A 20,217-nucleotide genomic window follows, 5' to 3' on the forward strand; every position below is an offset into this window, starting at 1 on the left:
AAAAAAAATAAGTTTGTTAAAGTGATAAGTATCTTTAGGTTTTCAGACTTCTCTTATGATCCCTTAAATTAAGAATATGGTAATAGTGCAAAATTGCTTATTATTAGTACCTTACAAATCTTGGCTTTTCTTTAACACAAAAGAATGTGTTTTTTGTGTTTCTTTAACACAAAAACTATACAAAATTTATATTTTTCTTTAATTTTGAAAACACTAATTTTAATATATTGCTCTGTTGAACTCTTCTTTGTTAAATATTCCATTAGTACTATAGTAATTCCTTATAATATTTTCTTTTTTCCTTTTTTAAGACCTTAGTAGGAATATGGGTGCTAGGGGGAAGATAACCTTGAAAAGTTTCAGAGTTCAACTCTAGTGAAATTCAGAAATCCCTAAAATGTTATAGTAGTCATTGTATTATGGGAGATGAGATGTAAATCCCTACATGATTAGGGTCTCTAATATGCCTTCCCAAAACTTAGTGAGCCCCTGTGTCTTTATCTTCTACAAACCCTCCAAATTATTATTAAAGTTTGCTTTATTAAAATGGGCATGATATTTTATTTTAAATTTTCTGTGCTTATACTGACTTGGTTCTAAATAGCTATGATACTCAGTTTAGATAATAATGATTTTTATTGAAATTAATTTTTCCCAACTTATTATTGGCTCTTTAGACAAAAAAGGAGATGTGATATTTTAAAGACAGAAAAAGACTAGTTTTTTTTAGATAAACTTGACTTTCATCTCTATAATGAGAAAGTCAATTAGTTCCTTTATTAACTTTTGAATTTAAAAGATTATATCTTTTATTAAAGAGCTTAAGGAAAATTCAAAATCATTGACTTGTAGGATTTTCAAAATATATATCCCACCCATTTTAAAGCTTCATTATATAATTTTTATCTAGATGTAATTCCATTCAATAATATAGTATGTAACCAGAGCTGATAAAGATGGGTATGTTTTAGACAAGCCTAGGCTAATAATACAATATATGACACTTTTGAGAACCTTTTACTGTTAATGAATTTGAAAAGATGATATTGGTTGATAAGTTGGATTGCATACCATTGTTAATATTTTTTACAATTGTAAAATTTTGTATTCTTAAATATAAAGACCAATTTGTTGGACACAGACTATTTTTAACCTCCTACTTTATTTTGTTACATAGGTAGAATAAAAAGAAAAGTATTTTTATTCCTTCTTAGATGATTATTTTGAAATATAATGTTGGTGGCAGGACATTGGATCTTTTTATAGTTTGTTTCTCAGAATTATATGTGAAAGAGCAAAAATAAAACTCCCAATATGATTCCAGAGAGCAAATTAATTATCAAGCAGAAACTAGTAAAACATCGACCAGTTGTTTTAATTATGAAATTATTTCTAGAAGCTGATTGGGTATACAACATTCTTACATAGTGCTTGAAAAGCAATAATTGTATTTAGGTTGATTATATTTTGGCTAGATCTACCTACTTAAATGAAGAATTATTCCCAAATGATGTTCACCATTATTTTTTATTCATTTTGATTGTTAAATGTTGGCCCATCTGCACAAGCATGCTATTAGCACTAATTCAAAAATACTTTTCATTTAGTTCCCTTGGCATTGAGGTGTACCTCAATTAGTTACTGAATGTTCTGATTGGAAAAGCTCTTTAACATTCATATGCTAAAGGTATTTTACATGTATTGTACTGTCAAAGTGTGTACTACCTCATATCTAAAGACTATGTCACAAAAATTAAATATCTGTAGCAGCAAATATTTATTACAGAATCCATGTGTCATAGACCTTACTTTTCTATGTTGAAGGAACTTTACTTAAGATATTCTATGTTTTGATAATATTTTTGCAAAAAGATATGGTCCAGACTCTAATCACATTATAAAATAAAACCTAAAAAATTAAAGTTAAAAAAATAGGAAAAACATTTTACCACATAGTATTTTAGCCCATTGTTATTCACTAACAGATACTGATGATAAAAATGAAGACAAATCATCTGAGAGCAAAGTAATGATTAAAGAAAAAATTAGAGAGAAAAGTTTAAGTACAATTAGAACCATAATGAACTGACTATTCATTTTTCTTCACTGTAAGCATAAAACTCCCGTCTGTTTAAACTTCAGCGTGCACACAGCTGTCTCTTGTCAACACAGGCTAGCTCCAAATGGGCAAAGATATCTCACAATTAAGCCCATAAACTTTTGATATGCTCATGAAGAAATTCAAAATATAACTAATTATACTGAATTACTTTAAAGGTTGTATAAGTTATTTAAATGATGAGTCAATTGTGTGTGTGTTCCAAAGATAAAAACTAAAATATCATGGAAAACTGTTTTAGAAAATAGGCATAACTAAAGCATCAGTTAAGTGTGGAACAGAAGAATACTTAGGGTAGCTTTTCTTGTATGAACTAAGATTTTTGCTACACCTTAGTAAATAAATTCTATGTAATCCATACACCTATATTTCAGATAAGAATGATTTTATTTTATTCTAATTTATACAGTACAGTGATATAGATTATGTAATTTTTGTGATGCTTGAAGAAAAACAATCATAATTGTAGAGTAAGAAAAAAAACATCATTTTAAATAACATCAAATTTATTTTCATTTGTCTGTGGGTGTTGATTTTCCAGGCCTAGCTGTGGATCATTTCAGTGAACGGATATACTGGGCGGACCTCGAGCTCTCCCTCATTGGCAGTGTTCTATTCGATGGTTCTGATTCGGTGGTCTCTGTCAGCAGCAGACAAGGTCTGTGAAGGGTTTATATTCTTTCTTTCACTTATTATTGACAGAGTTAAATAATGGTATGTAAACATACGTATAAAAATATTATATTGTAGATTTCCTCAAATTATTTCTTCTGAGAACTTGTAGCTCTTTGTATTCATTCCTACTAGAATAATGAAGATACAGGCCAGAGAACTATTTGATTGTAAGACAAACATGGTACCTTGCTATTTGGATACAGAACATATTCATTCTGAGCAGGACACTTCAAGTAGTCAATATTAACATCTGTGAAAACTAATTCTTGTTTCAAACTGCAGTGACAACTAGCAGGAAATAAGTTACTGTACATACTAAAACATGATAGTAACAAATATTATTATTGTAGGTAATTGCTGGTTATACTTCTACACAAGGGGAAAACTGTAAAAACAACAACTCTACCATCACTGACCTCAGAATCTACTTGTACTCATAGTTTGTGGCACCTTTTCTTTTTTTTTAAATTTTAATTGTTCTGCCATTTATCCCCATCCCAGCCCACCCTCCCAGTCCTCCCCACTTCCCTCCCATTTCAACCCCCTGCCTTGTTATCTCCAACTCATACCTGCCTCCTATCATTCCCTCTCTCACTTTTTCTTGTTCCCTTTTGTGTCTCACACTTACCTTGCCTGGAAATTTCATTTTTTTCTATGAATCTGATTTCTTTTCCTTCTGATTTTCTATCCTTTCCCTACCACAACCCTTTCCTTTTTTTTCCATTTTTCAAATGTAAAAGTTTAATACAATTAAAAATTTGTATACTAAAAAAGTCAAACTTAGCAAAAAAGCTAACATTCATAAGTATATCCTGTAAGGCAAAATCACAAAACATCAGTATCACTTTACATCTGCCACTAAATCTGCATCAAAATGTCGGTTCATTGGACCACTTCTGATTTAATGTAAAATACATCAGTGAAAAGTTCTTATTTAAACTTTAAAAATATTCAGTCTGAATTTGTCATTGACTTTAAATATGTAAATTTTAAAATGGTCTGTTTTTAATGTAAAAATAATAAAGCCATCTCAACTGATGGTGAGCTTCCTTAACCACTTTCTTTTTAAGTTTACTAGATACAAATTGTGACATCTTTAACTTCAAAGCAAACTAAAAAATTTCCTTTATTTACCACAAATTGCTCAGAATATGTTATTTGAAGTTTTATATTTATATGATATATTTTAGGAACACAGTTTTGCTTTTTTTAAACAAAAGCAGAGATGTTAAAAGAAAAATAATGAAATTTAACTTTCATTGTGCCTTTGCCTAACATATGTGTTTTTTTTTGTATGGTGACCATAGTTAGAAAAAAAAATTCTCATTTCTGTAATTGATTACAAGAAAGTTATACTGTTTCACCTTAAGTGTATATGTTACTATTTCAAATAACCCTGAAGATACATATATGTTTAAAACACATTTTGTGTTCTACAACTTCTAGGTATTAGGTAAAATACAGGATGGGGTAAAAAAGTAGGTTTATAGTCATGAGTACATAAAACAGTTTATTCTTCTATTATTTATTAATTATTGTATTGTTTTCTACATGAACAACTGTAAACCTACATTTGTCACACCCTGTATAAATATTGTCATTTTACTTGCTTTATAGTATAGTATCAAAAAGTTTGATTGCTTTTTTTGCAAAATCTCTTAAAATAAGTCATTTTAATGGGAAAAATGATAGCCCCCATTATTTTTAATCAAACCAGTCAAATGTGTGATTACCATTCACAAGTTTATTTGTTTTTATCTCATTTCTAAAACAGGCAATAGTAATAACCAATATTTTTTGAATTTCAGTCTTTAAAATTAACTTAGGATTACTTGATAAATTTGTTATTCAAGTAATCTACTTTGATCGTTGATTTGATCCAGAACACAGTTTGAGAACTCTATGAAGTGCCAGTTTTTGTGCAAAAGATAGGAGTAGCCTATAGATTTTTCTTTTGACAGCAAATTGTAAAGCAGAGAAAATTACACTGCATGAAATAAGCCTCGAGTAAATGATTTGTGATGGTGAAGATGATTAAAGTGATAAGTGTTTTTTTAAGATTCTGAGCGACATTATTTAATATCTCAATTATTCCTAAGGCAGAGAAATTAATTCTAAAAACTTCATATGTAATATTAAATATATTTTAATTCTGAAAGTTTTTTTTCTAAAAGTAGTAATATAAGATTTTCTGTAGGATTTTGGATAAACTTAGTTTTTCTAAGTCTGAGTATTTACATTGCAACTTTTGTAACTCCACCTTTTACAAATTCTAGGCTTGTTACATCCACATAGGATTGATGTCTTTGAAGATTACATATATGGAGCAGGACCTAAAAATGGTGTATTTCGAGTACAAAAATTTGGTCATGGTTCAGTAGAACACCTAGCTTTAGATGTTGATAAAACAAAAGGTGTTTTAATATCTCATCGCTATAAACAACAAGACTGTAAGTATAATATTTTACATAATTGTCTACATAGGTAACTTTTCTTCCTTATGACTCTCAAAAGAAAGCATCTTTTAAACTGTCTTAACTATTACAATGCCTTAGCCCCAGTAACTTAAGTAACTTTAATTTTGATGTCACAAGACTTTAAATTACCAAAATCAAGATATAAATAATACAGGTTTCCTCTTCTGTCATAACAAACATGAAAATTTCAGAATTTAGCTGTTTTCTTAGAATTACAATTGACATTGTTATTTCTTAAAATGCATTATTCTGCTTTTCTGAAATTCTTGATAAACCCTTGTGAGTTTGTAGATAAGGAAATTATTCATCATTAGTCATTTTGACTTTTCTCACTGATAACCAAGTAGCAATTATATTATTAATATTTCATCCTTAAAAGTATCTGAGGTAGACTGTTTCAAGGGTAGTTTTTTTTTCTGATTGTTTGTGTCTTACATTGTTACTTTCCCTCCTAGAAAGGAATTGGTAAATAACTGATGTTATTCTCTTGAAAAATATATTCTAAACACAACTACCAAAAATACTGACAATCAAACTAAAATGTAGTTGAAATTCTAGTGATCTGTCTTTATGTATAACTTCATCCTTCAAGGAACTGTTTAAGATTAATTTATAATTAATCTTTATGGCAAATAAAATGAGATTTAATATATTTGGTGCAATGATCTGGAAAGGTAACAATTGCTATTATCTAAGTCAGTTTTGGAAACAAATTAAAACAAGAACTGCCCCCAAGAACTTTCTAAAATTCTATCTAAAGTTTTGCTGCTTTTGACTAGTCATCTGGCATACAGTTTCAAAGTGAGACCCCTTCTCGTATTAAAGTGAACAGCAACATTAAAACGAGGAATGACCAGCAGAAATTTGATGTGATTTTTTTTCAGGGTTGCTAATTCATTATTTCACCTTATTAAGTTTCATGTTTTTGAAACCTGTTGTGTTTATACTTGTGCATCTGTTTGTTTTCTTTTAATCAGTACCCAATCCATGCTTGAATTTAGCATGTGATTTCCTCTGTTTGCTGAGTCCTGCTGGGGGCACCTGTGTGTGCCCAGAAGGGAAATATTTGGTTAATGGCACCTGCAATGATGACAGCCTGTTAGGTAGGTAAACTTCATCATCTGCAAATAATGAATTCATCTGAAGGATAAATTTTTACAGCTATTGACACTGAACATAATTACCTAGTCATTAATCAATTCAGTTACCCTAACATCATTGCTTTTTGAAAGCCTGAATAAACTGTTCATCCAATGGTAACTTGCTATTAATTCATTCTACATTTATTCACAAGGCTGCACTGAGCACTTACTATGCATTTAAGAGTAGGTTAAAAACTTTGAAGTCACACAGAATCAGAGTATATTTTATATAGCTCTTGTGTCAGTGAAGATAATATTTCTGAGCATACCATTCTGCCATTAGTTTAAACTCAACCCCAAATCCATTTTATCAATAGGTTTATATTGAACAGTTTCTGTATGCCAATACTAATTTAGAGACAGAGGAATAATTTCAAAATTAAGTCTTAGTTTCTTCCGTGTAAAATTTGATTAGCAATAAATACTATCACTACTACTAAGAAATATTTTTAGGCCTTTATAAGCAAAGCATACATTAATTTAAAAAACAAGGATTCAGAAATAAAACCTACAAGATATCTTCACTCCTGAAGTTGATCATTTAGAAAGCACAGCTTAAAACAAACCTTAGCCCTGGCTGGTGTAGATCAGTGGATTGAGCACAGGCCTGTAAACCACATGATAGTGGTTCGATTCCCAGTCAGGGCACATGCCTTTCAAAGAATGCCTGGGTTGCAGGCCAGTTCCCAGCAGGGGACTCACGAGAGGCAACCATACATTGATACTTCCTCCTTCCCTTCCCCTCTAAAGATAAATAAATAAAATGTTAAAAAAAAGAAATAGGTAGAATTTTTAAAAACCTTAAATTAAAACATCATTTCAAATGCTGAAAAGTATTACACAAGAAAAAATAAAAACACAAATAGTGTGATTCTTTATATTTGTCTTTTATCATATCGGGGAATAAAATTACTATGAAGAAAACAAAAAAAGAAAATCAACACTAAAATTTATGTCACAGATCAAAACACATGTTCCAAAATCCCTTAACAATCAAAACAAACATTATTCCATGAGTGCAGACAGGATCTTCACACAGCAAAGTTTCTTTCCTGCTGTGTGTCCCTGTTAGAATAAATTCAAATCAACCCATGTCTTTGCCCTCAGTCAGCTTCTTCACTCCCATTTATTCCCCTTTGTTCTCTGCTGGGAGTTTACATGAAACATGAAGACTTTTGCTTTTCCAAGACATTAAATTTCTAAAACTAGAATAACAATTTTAAGATAGTTGGGTTCCTTAAGCATTAGATATGCAAAGCTGAAGAGGTTACAAAGATTAAATAATAAATGACATAAATACCAATAAATGTATATTTATATGAATGCAAGCCACAAAAGAGACAGAGTTAAAATTTTTATGATGTGTCAGATGCTAATCCAATTAGGGAGTTGATTACAATGTCCTATAGAATATGACCTTAGAACCAGGTTTGTAAAGACATACTGGATTTAGATTATGTGGGAATAAGAGACCAGGACATAGAAAGAGAAAAAAAAATAAAAGACATAATATCATGGCATGCAAATAAAATACTGAGTTATTTGTTTCAGTTGGTGTGTGGGATGTGTGAAGTGTTGTTGTAGGTAGCAAGGTTAGGGAGTTCTTCACACAGTAAAATGTAAACCATGATTGGTGTTTTGGATGGGGACTTAGGGCCAGTTATTGAAAAGTGATGCTTTTGCTGGCGCCAGGATGCACTTTCCTTCCCCCTTTAACTTCCTAACAAGAGTAGCTGTGACCTCAATTACCATGGTAGGATAAGATAATTAAAAAGACATTTCAACCATTACCAGGTACATTTCCACTTGTTCTGACATGGTCATATAGCTAAACTCTGCAGAGCCACATATTTTACTTAACTTTGCTGAAACAAATTCCTGAAAATGTCAACAATTTAAGTAGTGACCCCCCAATAATTTTAATACCCACCTAGCATTCTACACAGTTATTACAATAGTATTGAGTCTATTGCCTACCCTCATTACCATTCTGTAACTATCAATTTGTACTTCTTAACCCCTTCCTTTTTTTACCCAACCCTCCAAACCCCCTACCATCTGGCAATGTTCAGTTTGTTTTCTCTATCAATGAGCCTGGTTCTATTTTATTTTTTTTGTAACTAAAACTAACATCAAATGATAATGAATGTCAACTATAATAGAAAATCAATGGCAACACTTAACCAACATGGGGAGAGAAGAGTATACAAAATGATCCATCAGAATGTGAGAAGAAGTACTACATATAAAATGAAATACATGGCTTTTGTATTATCCTTTTAAAAAAGAAAATGCCATCAAATTCTTTCTGGCAGATGTACCACATTTTTATTAGTTCCACACACACCCACAACTAGTGTTCTTATAGGTGCCTCCTATGTACATATCTACTTATACTGTTTTTTTGGATGGGAGAGACCCGAGAAAGAGTTTATGGCTCTATTCAAAAGTACACTCCTGATGCTACCAAAGTGACTTTTACCTTGGCTCAGATGTTATGTGCTTTTTTTGTGATCAAGTTGCAGATGATTTTTGTTTTTCCTTTTTCACTAGAAATTACTGTTTCTTTGACATAACCCTCCTTGTTTCCTTTGACTATTGAAAATTATGCATTCAAAATCCCAAACTCATAAGCACAGAAAGGACTTGGCCTGGGGCATGGCTGAGGGGGAGTTTTGGATGAGGTCGAGGTCTGTTTATAACTTAAGCAACTTGTTTGACCCTCTCCTCCCTCAATCTCACTTTCTTTCATGTAAAACTGGAGTAACAATTAATACTACTACTACTGATAATAATATATATTTTGAGGACTTATGAGGAAAGCATATGGTTTTATTGTTAACCATTTTAGTAAATATAAGATGTTATATGTATTTTATTTCATATAATAATCACAAAATCCCAATGATACTATGCTGTTATTACCCCTATTTTTCCTGATAAGAACATTGAAGCATGGAAAGGCTTACTTTAACATCTAACATTACTTAACAAAGATGGCACCTGAAGGTGAGCCTAGGCATTCCACACTCTTACCCAATACTCAGTACTTACCAGCGCTTCCATATCTCCCACAGTACCCATAATCAGAGTCACTGGAAATGTGAGAAATAATATACATAAAGTGCTAGTACAATGCCTTGCAAAAAGTATACCCATGGCACTCAAAGATAAATCTATTATGAAGTAGGTAAGAAAATGAAACAAGTTGTATGGTTTTGTGTTTGAAATGAGGAAGCATGTTTGTCTAAATACAAACTATCCAACACCTAAAACTTTATTTAGAGTTTGCCATTTTACTATGGCAACACAGCTTGAAAGGCATATTACAAAAACCATTTCAAAGTTTATTTTGTATTTTAAAAGAAAATGTTTTTCACATAATTGCTGTTAAAACAAGATGAACATTGGCCTGTGCATATGTGAGCCTTAGTATTAGAGAGTTTGGACCACTTCAGTGAGGAATATAAATAGGTAGATTTCAGAGTTATTGATTGGTGTAGATAAATGCCATTTATTCTTTTCTGACATTAATATTTGACATAGCCAAGTTTTCAGCTCTTTATAATTACTTGCCTTTCTCCAGATGCCATTGTTATATGGTGAATATGCTGAATAGCTTTAATCTTCATATAAGAAATTTGAAATTCTAATGTTTCTCATGCCTAGGGAAGTATTCATCTGCTCTTTCTTATAGTTGATTATAATTACTGAAGCTTGGCTTCTGGGGCTGATTTAGCTTTTGACAAAAGCAGGGGTTTTTTGCATTATAAAATGATTACATTTAGGTTTTCAAAGAATGTAACTCCACTTACATTTCACCAGGAAGTGTTATTTTTTTTTTAAATTTCTGGCACCTAAAGAGACACATTATGGAAATGCACATGTTTTAACATGTAGAGATTTTGAATACCTATGTGGTTTACATAGAACATCTTCAGGTGAAAATAAGCCCTCCCATAATTCTAATTGTGATCAGAATAGCTTAAATATTAATCTTCTCTGTTCACATTCACAACTCAGATTAGGATAGTTCATACTGAATGAGTTAGAAATGTTTTGGTAGATTTTAAATGATGCAAGTGTATTTCTACACTAGATCCTTCTTGAGAACTTGGCCTCCATATTTGTCTTTGCTGGAGATTGCCACTTGCATTTACATAGTTGTTTCCGATTCAGTATGTCCAAGCTAAATCACCTCTTCAATTTCTATCACCCTTGTATGTAAATATAAAAAAAATCTCCTTAATTTTTTTGCCCACTTTATACAGCACAAATGTGATTTATACCTTCCAGTTACCTTTAGCACATCCACATTTATTCGGCTCACATCACTGTATGTTAGGCCACCATGTTACCTAACCTTTATAATTTAAACACAGCCCTCGTAGACTCACTGCTTTCCGTTTAACCTAAGTCAAGCACATCCTCAGACATTTTAGGATTTTCAAAGACACAACATTGCTTTTGGGGCAAAGTCCAGAATCCAAAGATCTCCAATGCCACTGACTATCTCTTCAAATGCACTATTTTCTTCCATTTCCTTCCTTCAGACTCCCAAATCCAGGTCTAGTCACAGTGACTTCCGTTCGGTACCTCCAGTGTTCATCCTTGGACACTCACAGATGTTATTCCATGTGAGCTATGTTCTTAGTGTACTTCATGCCATCAGTAGATAACACTGATACTCCAGGGGAGTTTACCAAATAAATACTTCATTTCCTGTTGAAATATAACGAAACACCTTTACATCCAGACTTCAGCTCTTCATGCTGTTCTAGATGTGGTAGACAAGGGCTCAAAGCACATTCTCTTTTGAGTGTACGTGTATATGGTATATACGTTTACATTTAATATTTTTAAAGATTTATGATTTCACTTTTTCTTTCAAAGTTGTTAATTAATATTCATAACAAATCTATGAGTTAAAAAGTGCATTTGTCAATAAGACCATATGAAATAAATGAAGCTCTGATGGGTAAACTTGAATGTCAAGTAAGTGGCAGAACTAGGGCCTAAGGCCGGGTCTCATTACACCAACTGTTATTTCCTTTACATTGTGCTCATGTGCTTCACGAGAGAGCTCTTCCTATCAAAGCACAAACTTTAGTGATGCCAACCTAAACCCACAGTGAAATATTGGAAACTTTCCCTTGCATTTAGGCAAGTCTCAGAATCTCCTAGTACTACTGACAGATAGGTTCTATTTGTGACAGTGGATACGATACTTGAATCATTGTGTCATTTGAAATCACTGAGGCTCTTTAAGATGCTCTTGTGATTATTGTAGTGATGTATTTAAGCTTCTGATATGTGTGGGCCATAGTATCTTGAACAAAGAATATAAGCTATTTTGATTTTAATTATTTCACTATAAAATAGGCATGACTTTAGTAGGAGGTGTATTCTAGAATAAAATGCCTCTTACAATAATCTCAAACATTTTTACTACATTGGATATTGTGTCTTGACCTACATAAAACAGTATTTCTAATGGAGCAAGGCACGATGATCATAGAAAACTGACCTGGGAAATTATTGCAAACCAATTTTTTTTAAATCAGATGTCATGTTTAAAAAAATAATTTTGCTATTCCAGGAAATTTTTCTATTCTCAGCCAAAGTGTATGGTATAAGCAGGTTGTGCCTAATTATTTTAGATACAGGAATTTTTCCTATGAAAATGTCTAATACTGTCCTGTCATCATCTTATACCAAATCTAAGTGACTTTTAGTTTTGGGTGTTCCTATATGGCTAATAAGTATGTACATCAAAGAGTCTATTCTGGGTTTGGGGGAGATTTTTTTGCATTAATTTTATTTTATTTTTCATTACTTTTATTGTTGACATTCCTTTGCCCACCTCCACTCAGCCCTTATTGCCCCTTCCTTCTGGCCATCATCACACTGCTGTTTGTGTAAGATTATATTTTAAATATTTCCCTTTATTATAAACTTTATGTCTATATGTATATAAACATAACATAATATACACTGTATTATGTATACAATAAAATATGTCTATACTCTCTATATAAAGATATATATGAATATAGCTTAGATATTTCAGTTTGGTTTGATATTAAACATTTCTACAAATGGGTTATAGTTGCTCATATTACTAAAAAAACACTGGTTGGAAAATATTTCACTTGTAGAAAGTTTCAGTTGGTTTTATTGTTTACCATTTTAACAACTACCATATAAGAAATAGCTAACAATGTTTTAAGCCTATAGAAAAATAAAAGGTAATTTAATATGTATTCACCATATAACTATGGTTGAAATCTATTTCTCTATTTTCAGATACTCTTATTTCTTCTTTTATATTAGGAGTGTTTATTTTGGGAATTTTATAATAAAAGTAAATCCTAGTATTTATTTTTTACTTATTTAAATTATTCTTATTCTGCAATCCACTAAATGGCATGCTAATTCATACATTTCTTTTTATAACCAGATGATTCATGCAAATTGACTTGTGAAAATGGAGGAAGATGCATTTTAAATGAGAAGGGTGATCTGAGGTGTCACTGCTGGCCCAGTTATTCGGGAGAGAGATGTGAAGTGAACCACTGCAGCAACTACTGTCAGAATGGAGGAACTTGTATACCATCAGCTCTTGGTAAATATTTCCTCTTTATTGTATATCCAGATCACTTGCATTTTCCTGTACATGAAAAATATAAAGAAAATAATATACATATAATTTCTGGTATCTTAATGAAGAATGCATTAACACTAATTACATTTAATTAATTTAACCTAATCAGTAGCATGTATTCTGAATTCAATACATCCGAGTTAACACCATCTAATCTGACAACAGTAGTGGTCATGGTCATGTGCTGAATGTCCTCCATGTGCCAGGGCTCTGTGCTTAGAGATGCCAACTCAGGCTTGGAATACTTCAGTGAAACCAATTTCATAAGCCTTATAAAAGGCTTGAAAATCTGTTGAACTTGAAAATCTGTTTTAATTTTTTATTGAACAGTTTGCCCAATGCTAAAAATCATTTGTTATTGAAAACAGGTTCATTTTAAATGTAAATATATGATATCAGTACAGGTAATAGCATTGTAGTTCCCCTCTAAAATTGTAACTACTCTGTTGGCATGTAATATACGAGGACTGTTCAGAAAGTATCCAGCCATGTAATATTGTAAAATAGAGGCATTTATTGAAGAAGATAAAAGATACAAGAAGCATTGTACATAGGACAGTGATGCCTCAGCCCCCTTCAAGGTAGGCATCCTAGGACCTCACACATTTCTCCCAATCGCCATCAGCTGTCCAGCTGTATTTTCCTAAATCTCACTGACAGTCTGAAATCTCTTCCGTTTCAAAGGTGATTTTAGTTTTGGGAAAAGCCAGAGCTGCAGAGCACCAAATCACAGCTATAAGGGGGCTGAGTGATCAGGGTAATTTGATATTTCATCAAAACACAAGTGTATTGTCATGATGAAACTGCTAATCACAAGTTGCCCATAGCTGTGGCTTTCTGAATCATCAAAATAGGTTCTGCAGAGTCATGTTAATGCAAAATTTGATGCAAAATTATTGCTCTGTTTGCTCAGTTATTTTGAATGAGACAACCATACAATATACTTGCTCACTGAAATGTGTCTACCAGCCCCATGGACTAGTAGAGTAAAGTTGTCATTGTTCACATATGCACATTTCATTTCACTCCTCCTCAACTGCCAGGTTACATCAATGTCATGCAAGTTGTTCTTCTTATGTTAACAGTGCCTGGACTTTTTAAGGACAGACCTCATATAATATGCTTTGAAAATATCAGGTTAGTTTATGTTAGGATATACTTGGGATTCTTACTAATTTACACAATAGCTATGTTTGCACAAAGTGTCTTCTCCACCATACACATGAACATTGAAACATTTTCTACTCACTTCTATTAAATTTAGAATATGTTCCCATGGGAAGAATTAACCCCAATGCATAATAAAAATATAATTTATAAGTCACAATATTCAGTGAAAAGGACATTATGCAACTATTAGAGTGCAATCTATGCACATTTAATTCTACTGCATAAATGCAAATTTATTTAGTCAAGTGGAAAATCAATCTATATGATCTTTAGATCCCCTACACAATTAATTCTATCTTAATAAGAATTTTCACTGCTTCTATTTCTTTTGTTATTCTTTGAAGTATTTTGCATAATTCTAACAGAAAGAGTCACCTTAAGAAATATTTTTAATGGAGTTCAGAGGAACCAAGCTGTTTCTGATTTACATTCTAATAGTAAAATCATTACTATTTCTTTAAGTTTGATGGTTTTATTTTTATAAATATTTTGACATTTAATTAATTGATAATTAAGCTATTCTAACTACTTAATTGAATTCTGAAAAAATATTCAATAGGTTTATTGAAATAAAAAAGCACTAAGATCCTTACTATTTTCATTCTGCCAAAGGGAAGCTAATCCATATAGTACAGTATCTTCTATTGCTGTGGAAGAAATTGTAGTGCTGGGATCTTCACTAGTTCTGCAAATAAAAATCCCATGAATGTGCTCTGAAAGGATATGACCTGTAGTTTTATTTTAGTAACATAGTTATCATTCCCTTTAAGAAAAAAAGCTTTTCTTGTGCAAAGAGTTTTTAGGGATTTTATTATTTAATTGTTAACTTAAATTTCTTATTATAGTAATAAATCATTGTATTACAACTGTTAGCAGCAAAACCACACCAAAATGTTACCACTGATTAGAGTTCAGTTCAACAACCACAGTACCCGAGTTCTGGGTGAGAAAGAATTCAAAGCCAAAACTCATATACAAATAAAAATTTACTTAGAAAGCCACAGAGGTAGAATTGAGCATTGGAAGTAGTGAGCCAGCTGAGCTGTTGGCCTCAGGAAGTAAGTTACAAAGGCAAAGGAAGGGAGTTCAGGAAAAGAAAAGCAAAAAGATCATACCTGGGGGAAAGAGAGGGTGAAAGATGAGGACATGGTCCAGAATGGGGGGGGGGGGTAGTCCTGGGTCCTCCACCGTGAAGGTTTTTATCTGCTCTCTAAACATGGGCATCTTAGAGGAGGTCCCAGGGAGGGGTCGCAATGGATTTCTAGGTGTGTCCTTTCAGGATTGTGGTCTCCACTGATTGTTACCAGTAGGGGTCATTAGTCATTCCAGCTGGTCCTGATGTCAGCCATGGCATCATCCCACTGGGCTTTGCTGCTTCTCTGGGCTTGGAGCTAGAGCACAGCTGAGGCCTAGGTATTAACTCTAGTTTGACTAAAACTCCATCTCTGTGGACAGGGGAACCAGGGCCTTGTTTCTAAAATGATTTGATATGAGTCAGAGCCTCATTGTCTTGATGGCTTAATACTTACTATAGTGTTTGTGCAAGGGTTTGTATGGGAGTCGAGTCACATGAGGCTGCTCTTCAGACCCTTTGTTCCTCTTCCCAGGGGATCTACCACATGACTAACAACCCCATGGTAAGTGAGGAAAGGTCAGGGGAGGGTCCAAACCTCCTGATCAGTGACATGATAGATCAGAGGAGGTCTGAACTATAGGACCAGTGAGATGCCAGGGGAGGAAAGGTCACCCTGGGGGTGGCATCTTATTTTTTCCAGTTTGCCCCATTCTTAGGCACATGTAGCTTTCTGCCCTGGTGACCTCCTATGTGTGACCTATTGTTCCTATGTTGTTCATACCTTTCTAACTTCCTACTGTACAATCAGATGTCTTTCTTGTACTTATTCATGGAAATATTTAAGCCAACTGAAGAGTTTATCACTCTAAGCCACAAGTGGCAAACACAAAGCCCACCAGCCAAATCCGGTCCTCCACCTTGTTATATTCAGCCTGGCACCTTGTTAACTGTTAAGGAGTAGTTGCATTTATCAATCCTAAAATTACATTCAGCCCTTTGAAGGCAACCTCAAGGCTGATAATGGCGGCTGGTGAAAATGAGTCTGACACCCCTGCCTAAACTATGGCTAACTGTTCAACCTGCAACAGATCAACAGGGACAAAGCTCCATGAAACATTAAATTTTCTGTCTTATTAATGCATTTTAATATGAGAACAACATTTCATGTTTTCAAATAATTTGTCCCAACTTTGCTGAATTCTTAAAATCTGTATCAACTTTATCTGTGCACCCAGATTATTAGATTTTGATTTACATAGAGAATATATTCAAAGTTATATTAAATTAGTAATATAAATAAGTCCTTCATATGAATTCAACATGTTATGGCCATGTGGTTGATTTTCTGATAATATATAGTAATTAATAATAATATTATATCCAATTAAGTCATTTACAAAGCATTTTACACTTTTAAAAATGTGGTTTTATAAAACATTGTCTTGTATTATAGAGTGTAAAACCTCATTATCTCCACACAAATGCTAATTTGTTAAGTAAATCCCATTGGGGAATTCATGGATTTATTCATTGTTGGTTTACTTACAGTTAAATCTTTTCTCAAATTCCTATGTGGACACTGTATAACTAGGGTTTGGGGCAGCCTTAATTAAAATTTATGTTTATGACAGTTGTGTAAGACTGTAATAACTGAAGAAAGAAATGTCATCAGTTAATTAAAAACACATATCTGTGAGGCATAATTAAAATTTAGCATGTAGAAATGAGTGTTCTTCTCATTCCTCATGGTTTTCTTTGTAATAAAAAAACTAAAAATAAAGCATGGATATAATCTGTATTCATATAGGAAATACTATGAAATTAAATAGTGTGGCGTTAATTATTTGACAAGGTCCATGTAGTTTTTTTCTATGACCTTCTTATGGAAGAATAGATTTGAAATAAAGTTTGCCTTGGGCAAAAATTGGAAATAAGAATAAAATATTGAAATATCCAATCATCTAATTACAAAAACATAAAGAATAATTTGTGATTTTTTCTTTATGGATAGCATATATGGTATTTAACTTGCTATATTTGTAATTAATCTTTAGTTGTATGGATATTTATTCTTTAAGATATGTTCATACTGTTTAGAATTATCCTTATTCTTGTAGGTCTGTTATTTAGACATTTAATATTTATTTCACAAAGAATCAGGTTTTCCACATAGTTAATTTAGAAAAATAGAAAGGAGGGTTTGTAAATTTGGCACAATATAACAAAATACTTCCACTCATAAAGTTTGGAGTTATGCACAAGAGAAAAAAAAATAATTTGGAAAGTCTGACAATATATAAAAGTAGACCTGGTTAGGTAAAGAATGGATAGTGCAATTTGTGCAGTTTTTATAGTAGGCAATATTTGTATTTAATTATTGCAATGAATGCAAGAAGAAAGGAGAAGGTCTCATTGTAGCTCTCTTGTCACCATATCTGTGGATATTCTGCGGAAGGTTTTGTTCCCATACATGCAGCAGGAAAGAAAAAAATATTCAGGAAACAAAATAAATCAATACCATCTCACTGCAGTGGGAAAGGCTCTTACAGTAATAGGTGAGTAGATGGAGAGAATTGTCCTCATTCATTCAAGATCTTTTTGTCCAGGCCACTCTATCAAATAAGATATGATATGATTACTGATATCAAATATAATTTCCCCCAAAACATATTTTAAAAGGCAAGTTAAGCTAGGAACTTTTGGCTATCCTCAAAAGGAGAAAAGGTTGTGGAGAAAAGGGAACCCTTGTGCACTGTTGGAGGGAACGCAGTTTGGTTCAGCGATGGTGGAAAACTGTATGGACATTCCTCAAAAATTCAAAGTGGAACTGACTTATAACCAAGCAATTCTACTTATGGATATATAGTGGAAGAAACTCAAAGCACTAATTTGAAAAAAGATATACCCCCAATGTTTATTGCAATGTTATTTACAATAACCAAGATATGAAAGCAAACAAAGTGCCATCGGTAGATGAGTGGATAAAAAAGCTCTGCTACACATATACAATGGAATATTGCTTAGCCATAAAAAAGGAAATCTTAGCATTTGCAACAGTATGGATGGAACTAAAGGGTATTATGCTAAATTAAATGTAAGTCAGACAGAGAAAGACATATACCGTATAATTTTATTTATATGTGAAACCTAAAGAACAAAATAAACAAATAAAAAACTGAAATAGACTCATAGATACAGAAAACAAACTGATGGTTGCCAGAGGAGAGGGTTTGGGGGGCTGGGTGAACAAAATTGAAGGGATTAAGAAATATACATTGGTAATCACAAAATAATCATGGGGATATAAAGTACAGTATTGGGAATATGCCAGGTGGGTACTTGAAATATTGAGGAGATCACTTTTATAATTGCATATATATGACTGTTTAACAACTCTAATATAAAATAATATTGAATGTCAACTGTAGTTAAAAACAAAATTAAAAATAACATTGCATATTATTTAACTATGTAACAAAGGAATATGTAGCTGTGACAAATCAAGCAGAATAAAACAGAAAGCATAGTGAGGTACTGGCAGGAGAGACTGTACCTCTAAGAGGTACACATGCACACACATGCACATGCACACATAAAAAGGAAAAGAGCACCCTGACGGGTGTGGCTCAATTGGTTGTGCATCACCTGGTTTGATTCCAGGTCAAGGCACATGGCTGGGTTATAGGTTTGGTCCCCAGATGAGGAGTATACGAGAGACAACCATCTGATGATGTTTCTCTCCCTCTCTTCCTCCCTCCCTTTCCCTCTCTTTAAAATGAATAAATATAGAAATAAATAAATAAAGAAAAGAGGGAGAAGGAATTTAGGAAGGAGGAAGGGGAGGAGGATCCTAGTCAGACATAGATAACACCAGCATTCTTAAGTCACTACCAGAAGAAATATTCAGGGTATATAAACCTTACCACAAGCAACTTTGAAATACTCAATAAGACTTTTATAAAGTTACAATGTCTTTTAACTAAATGATGTCACTTTTAGAAGCATATACCAAGGATCATATAATAATAAAAATCAAAATATTTAGATGTGAAAAGGTTCAGTATAATGTTATTTATAATAAAAATGGAGTTAAAATTGAATTCAAATAGTTAATATACAAATATAGCATATAAAAAAGCGAATGTTATAGGATAGCAAAATCATGCCCCTGAGGACATTGTTTATGAAAATATTTTCTTTCTTTGGAGGCTATGGGAAGAGTTGAACCTATTGAGAAGCCAGCTATACACAATGAGTGAAAATGATGATATGAAGTTCAGTAAAGAGAATGAGCCCAGAGTCAGAAATTGAGACAGAGGCCTTCAGATAAACAGATAATTTCTGAAGTCATGAAATTGGATAATGTCATCAGAAAAACTTTGGAAAAACACTTTTTTTGAGAGACAGAAAGACTAGACATAAAGACAAGGGTTATATACATATGGAAACCAACAATACTAGTATCTTAGAGGCCAATTTGGTACAATTTCTAAGTGTAGATAGTAAAATTATAGAAAAATATTGAGAACAATAATAATTGAGAAATATTAGTTGTTTTAGGAATTAAGAAATTAGACATAAGCTTTGTAATCAATCCTACATTAATATACAGTAAAGACAATACCACAAGTTAACTTCTTAATTTGTAAACCTTTTCTACCACCAGGGAATTAGAATTAATTTACTTATACAATATACATGTCAAAAAATCTGACCTCTCTACTGAGAAAACAAAGAGAAGTAACAAATTAAGACAAATTATTTTGTATATTAAAAAAGGTAAAACTGTAAACACAGTGAGAGATTGGAATATGACTTTATGACCAAAGTTCTTTTTTTGCCATATATTGTTAGGATTGGAAGCATTGAGTGTTGATTTTTTTTTAAATTCAAGG

The 20,217-nt window shown here is 32.4% G+C and overlaps 1 protein-coding gene across 1 annotated transcript in view; it reads left to right on the top strand.

Annotated features, from left to right (window-relative positions):
* LOC118983896 (low-density lipoprotein receptor-related protein 1B-like) overlaps nucleotides 1–20,217 on the top strand; it is a 121,575-nt gene that overhangs the window by 22,830 nt on the left and 78,528 nt on the right. The window contains exons 6-9 of the mRNA XM_037041582.1: nucleotides 2,661–2,777; nucleotides 5,071–5,244; nucleotides 6,249–6,374; nucleotides 12,874–13,038. Of these exons, the coding sequence (XP_036897477.1) occupies nucleotides 2,661–2,777; nucleotides 5,071–5,244; nucleotides 6,249–6,374; nucleotides 12,874–13,038 (582 nt within the window). The remainder of the gene's footprint in view (nucleotides 1–2,660; nucleotides 2,778–5,070; nucleotides 5,245–6,248; nucleotides 6,375–12,873; nucleotides 13,039–20,217) is intronic.

The sequence above is a fragment of the Sturnira hondurensis genome, unplaced genomic scaffold (genome assembly GCF_014824575.4).
Source record: "Sturnira hondurensis isolate 20B ecotype Veracruz unplaced genomic scaffold, ASM1482457v3 Scaffold0000507, whole genome shotgun sequence".
In the NCBI taxonomy this organism is placed as follows: domain Eukaryota; kingdom Metazoa; phylum Chordata; class Mammalia; order Chiroptera; family Phyllostomidae; genus Sturnira; species Sturnira hondurensis.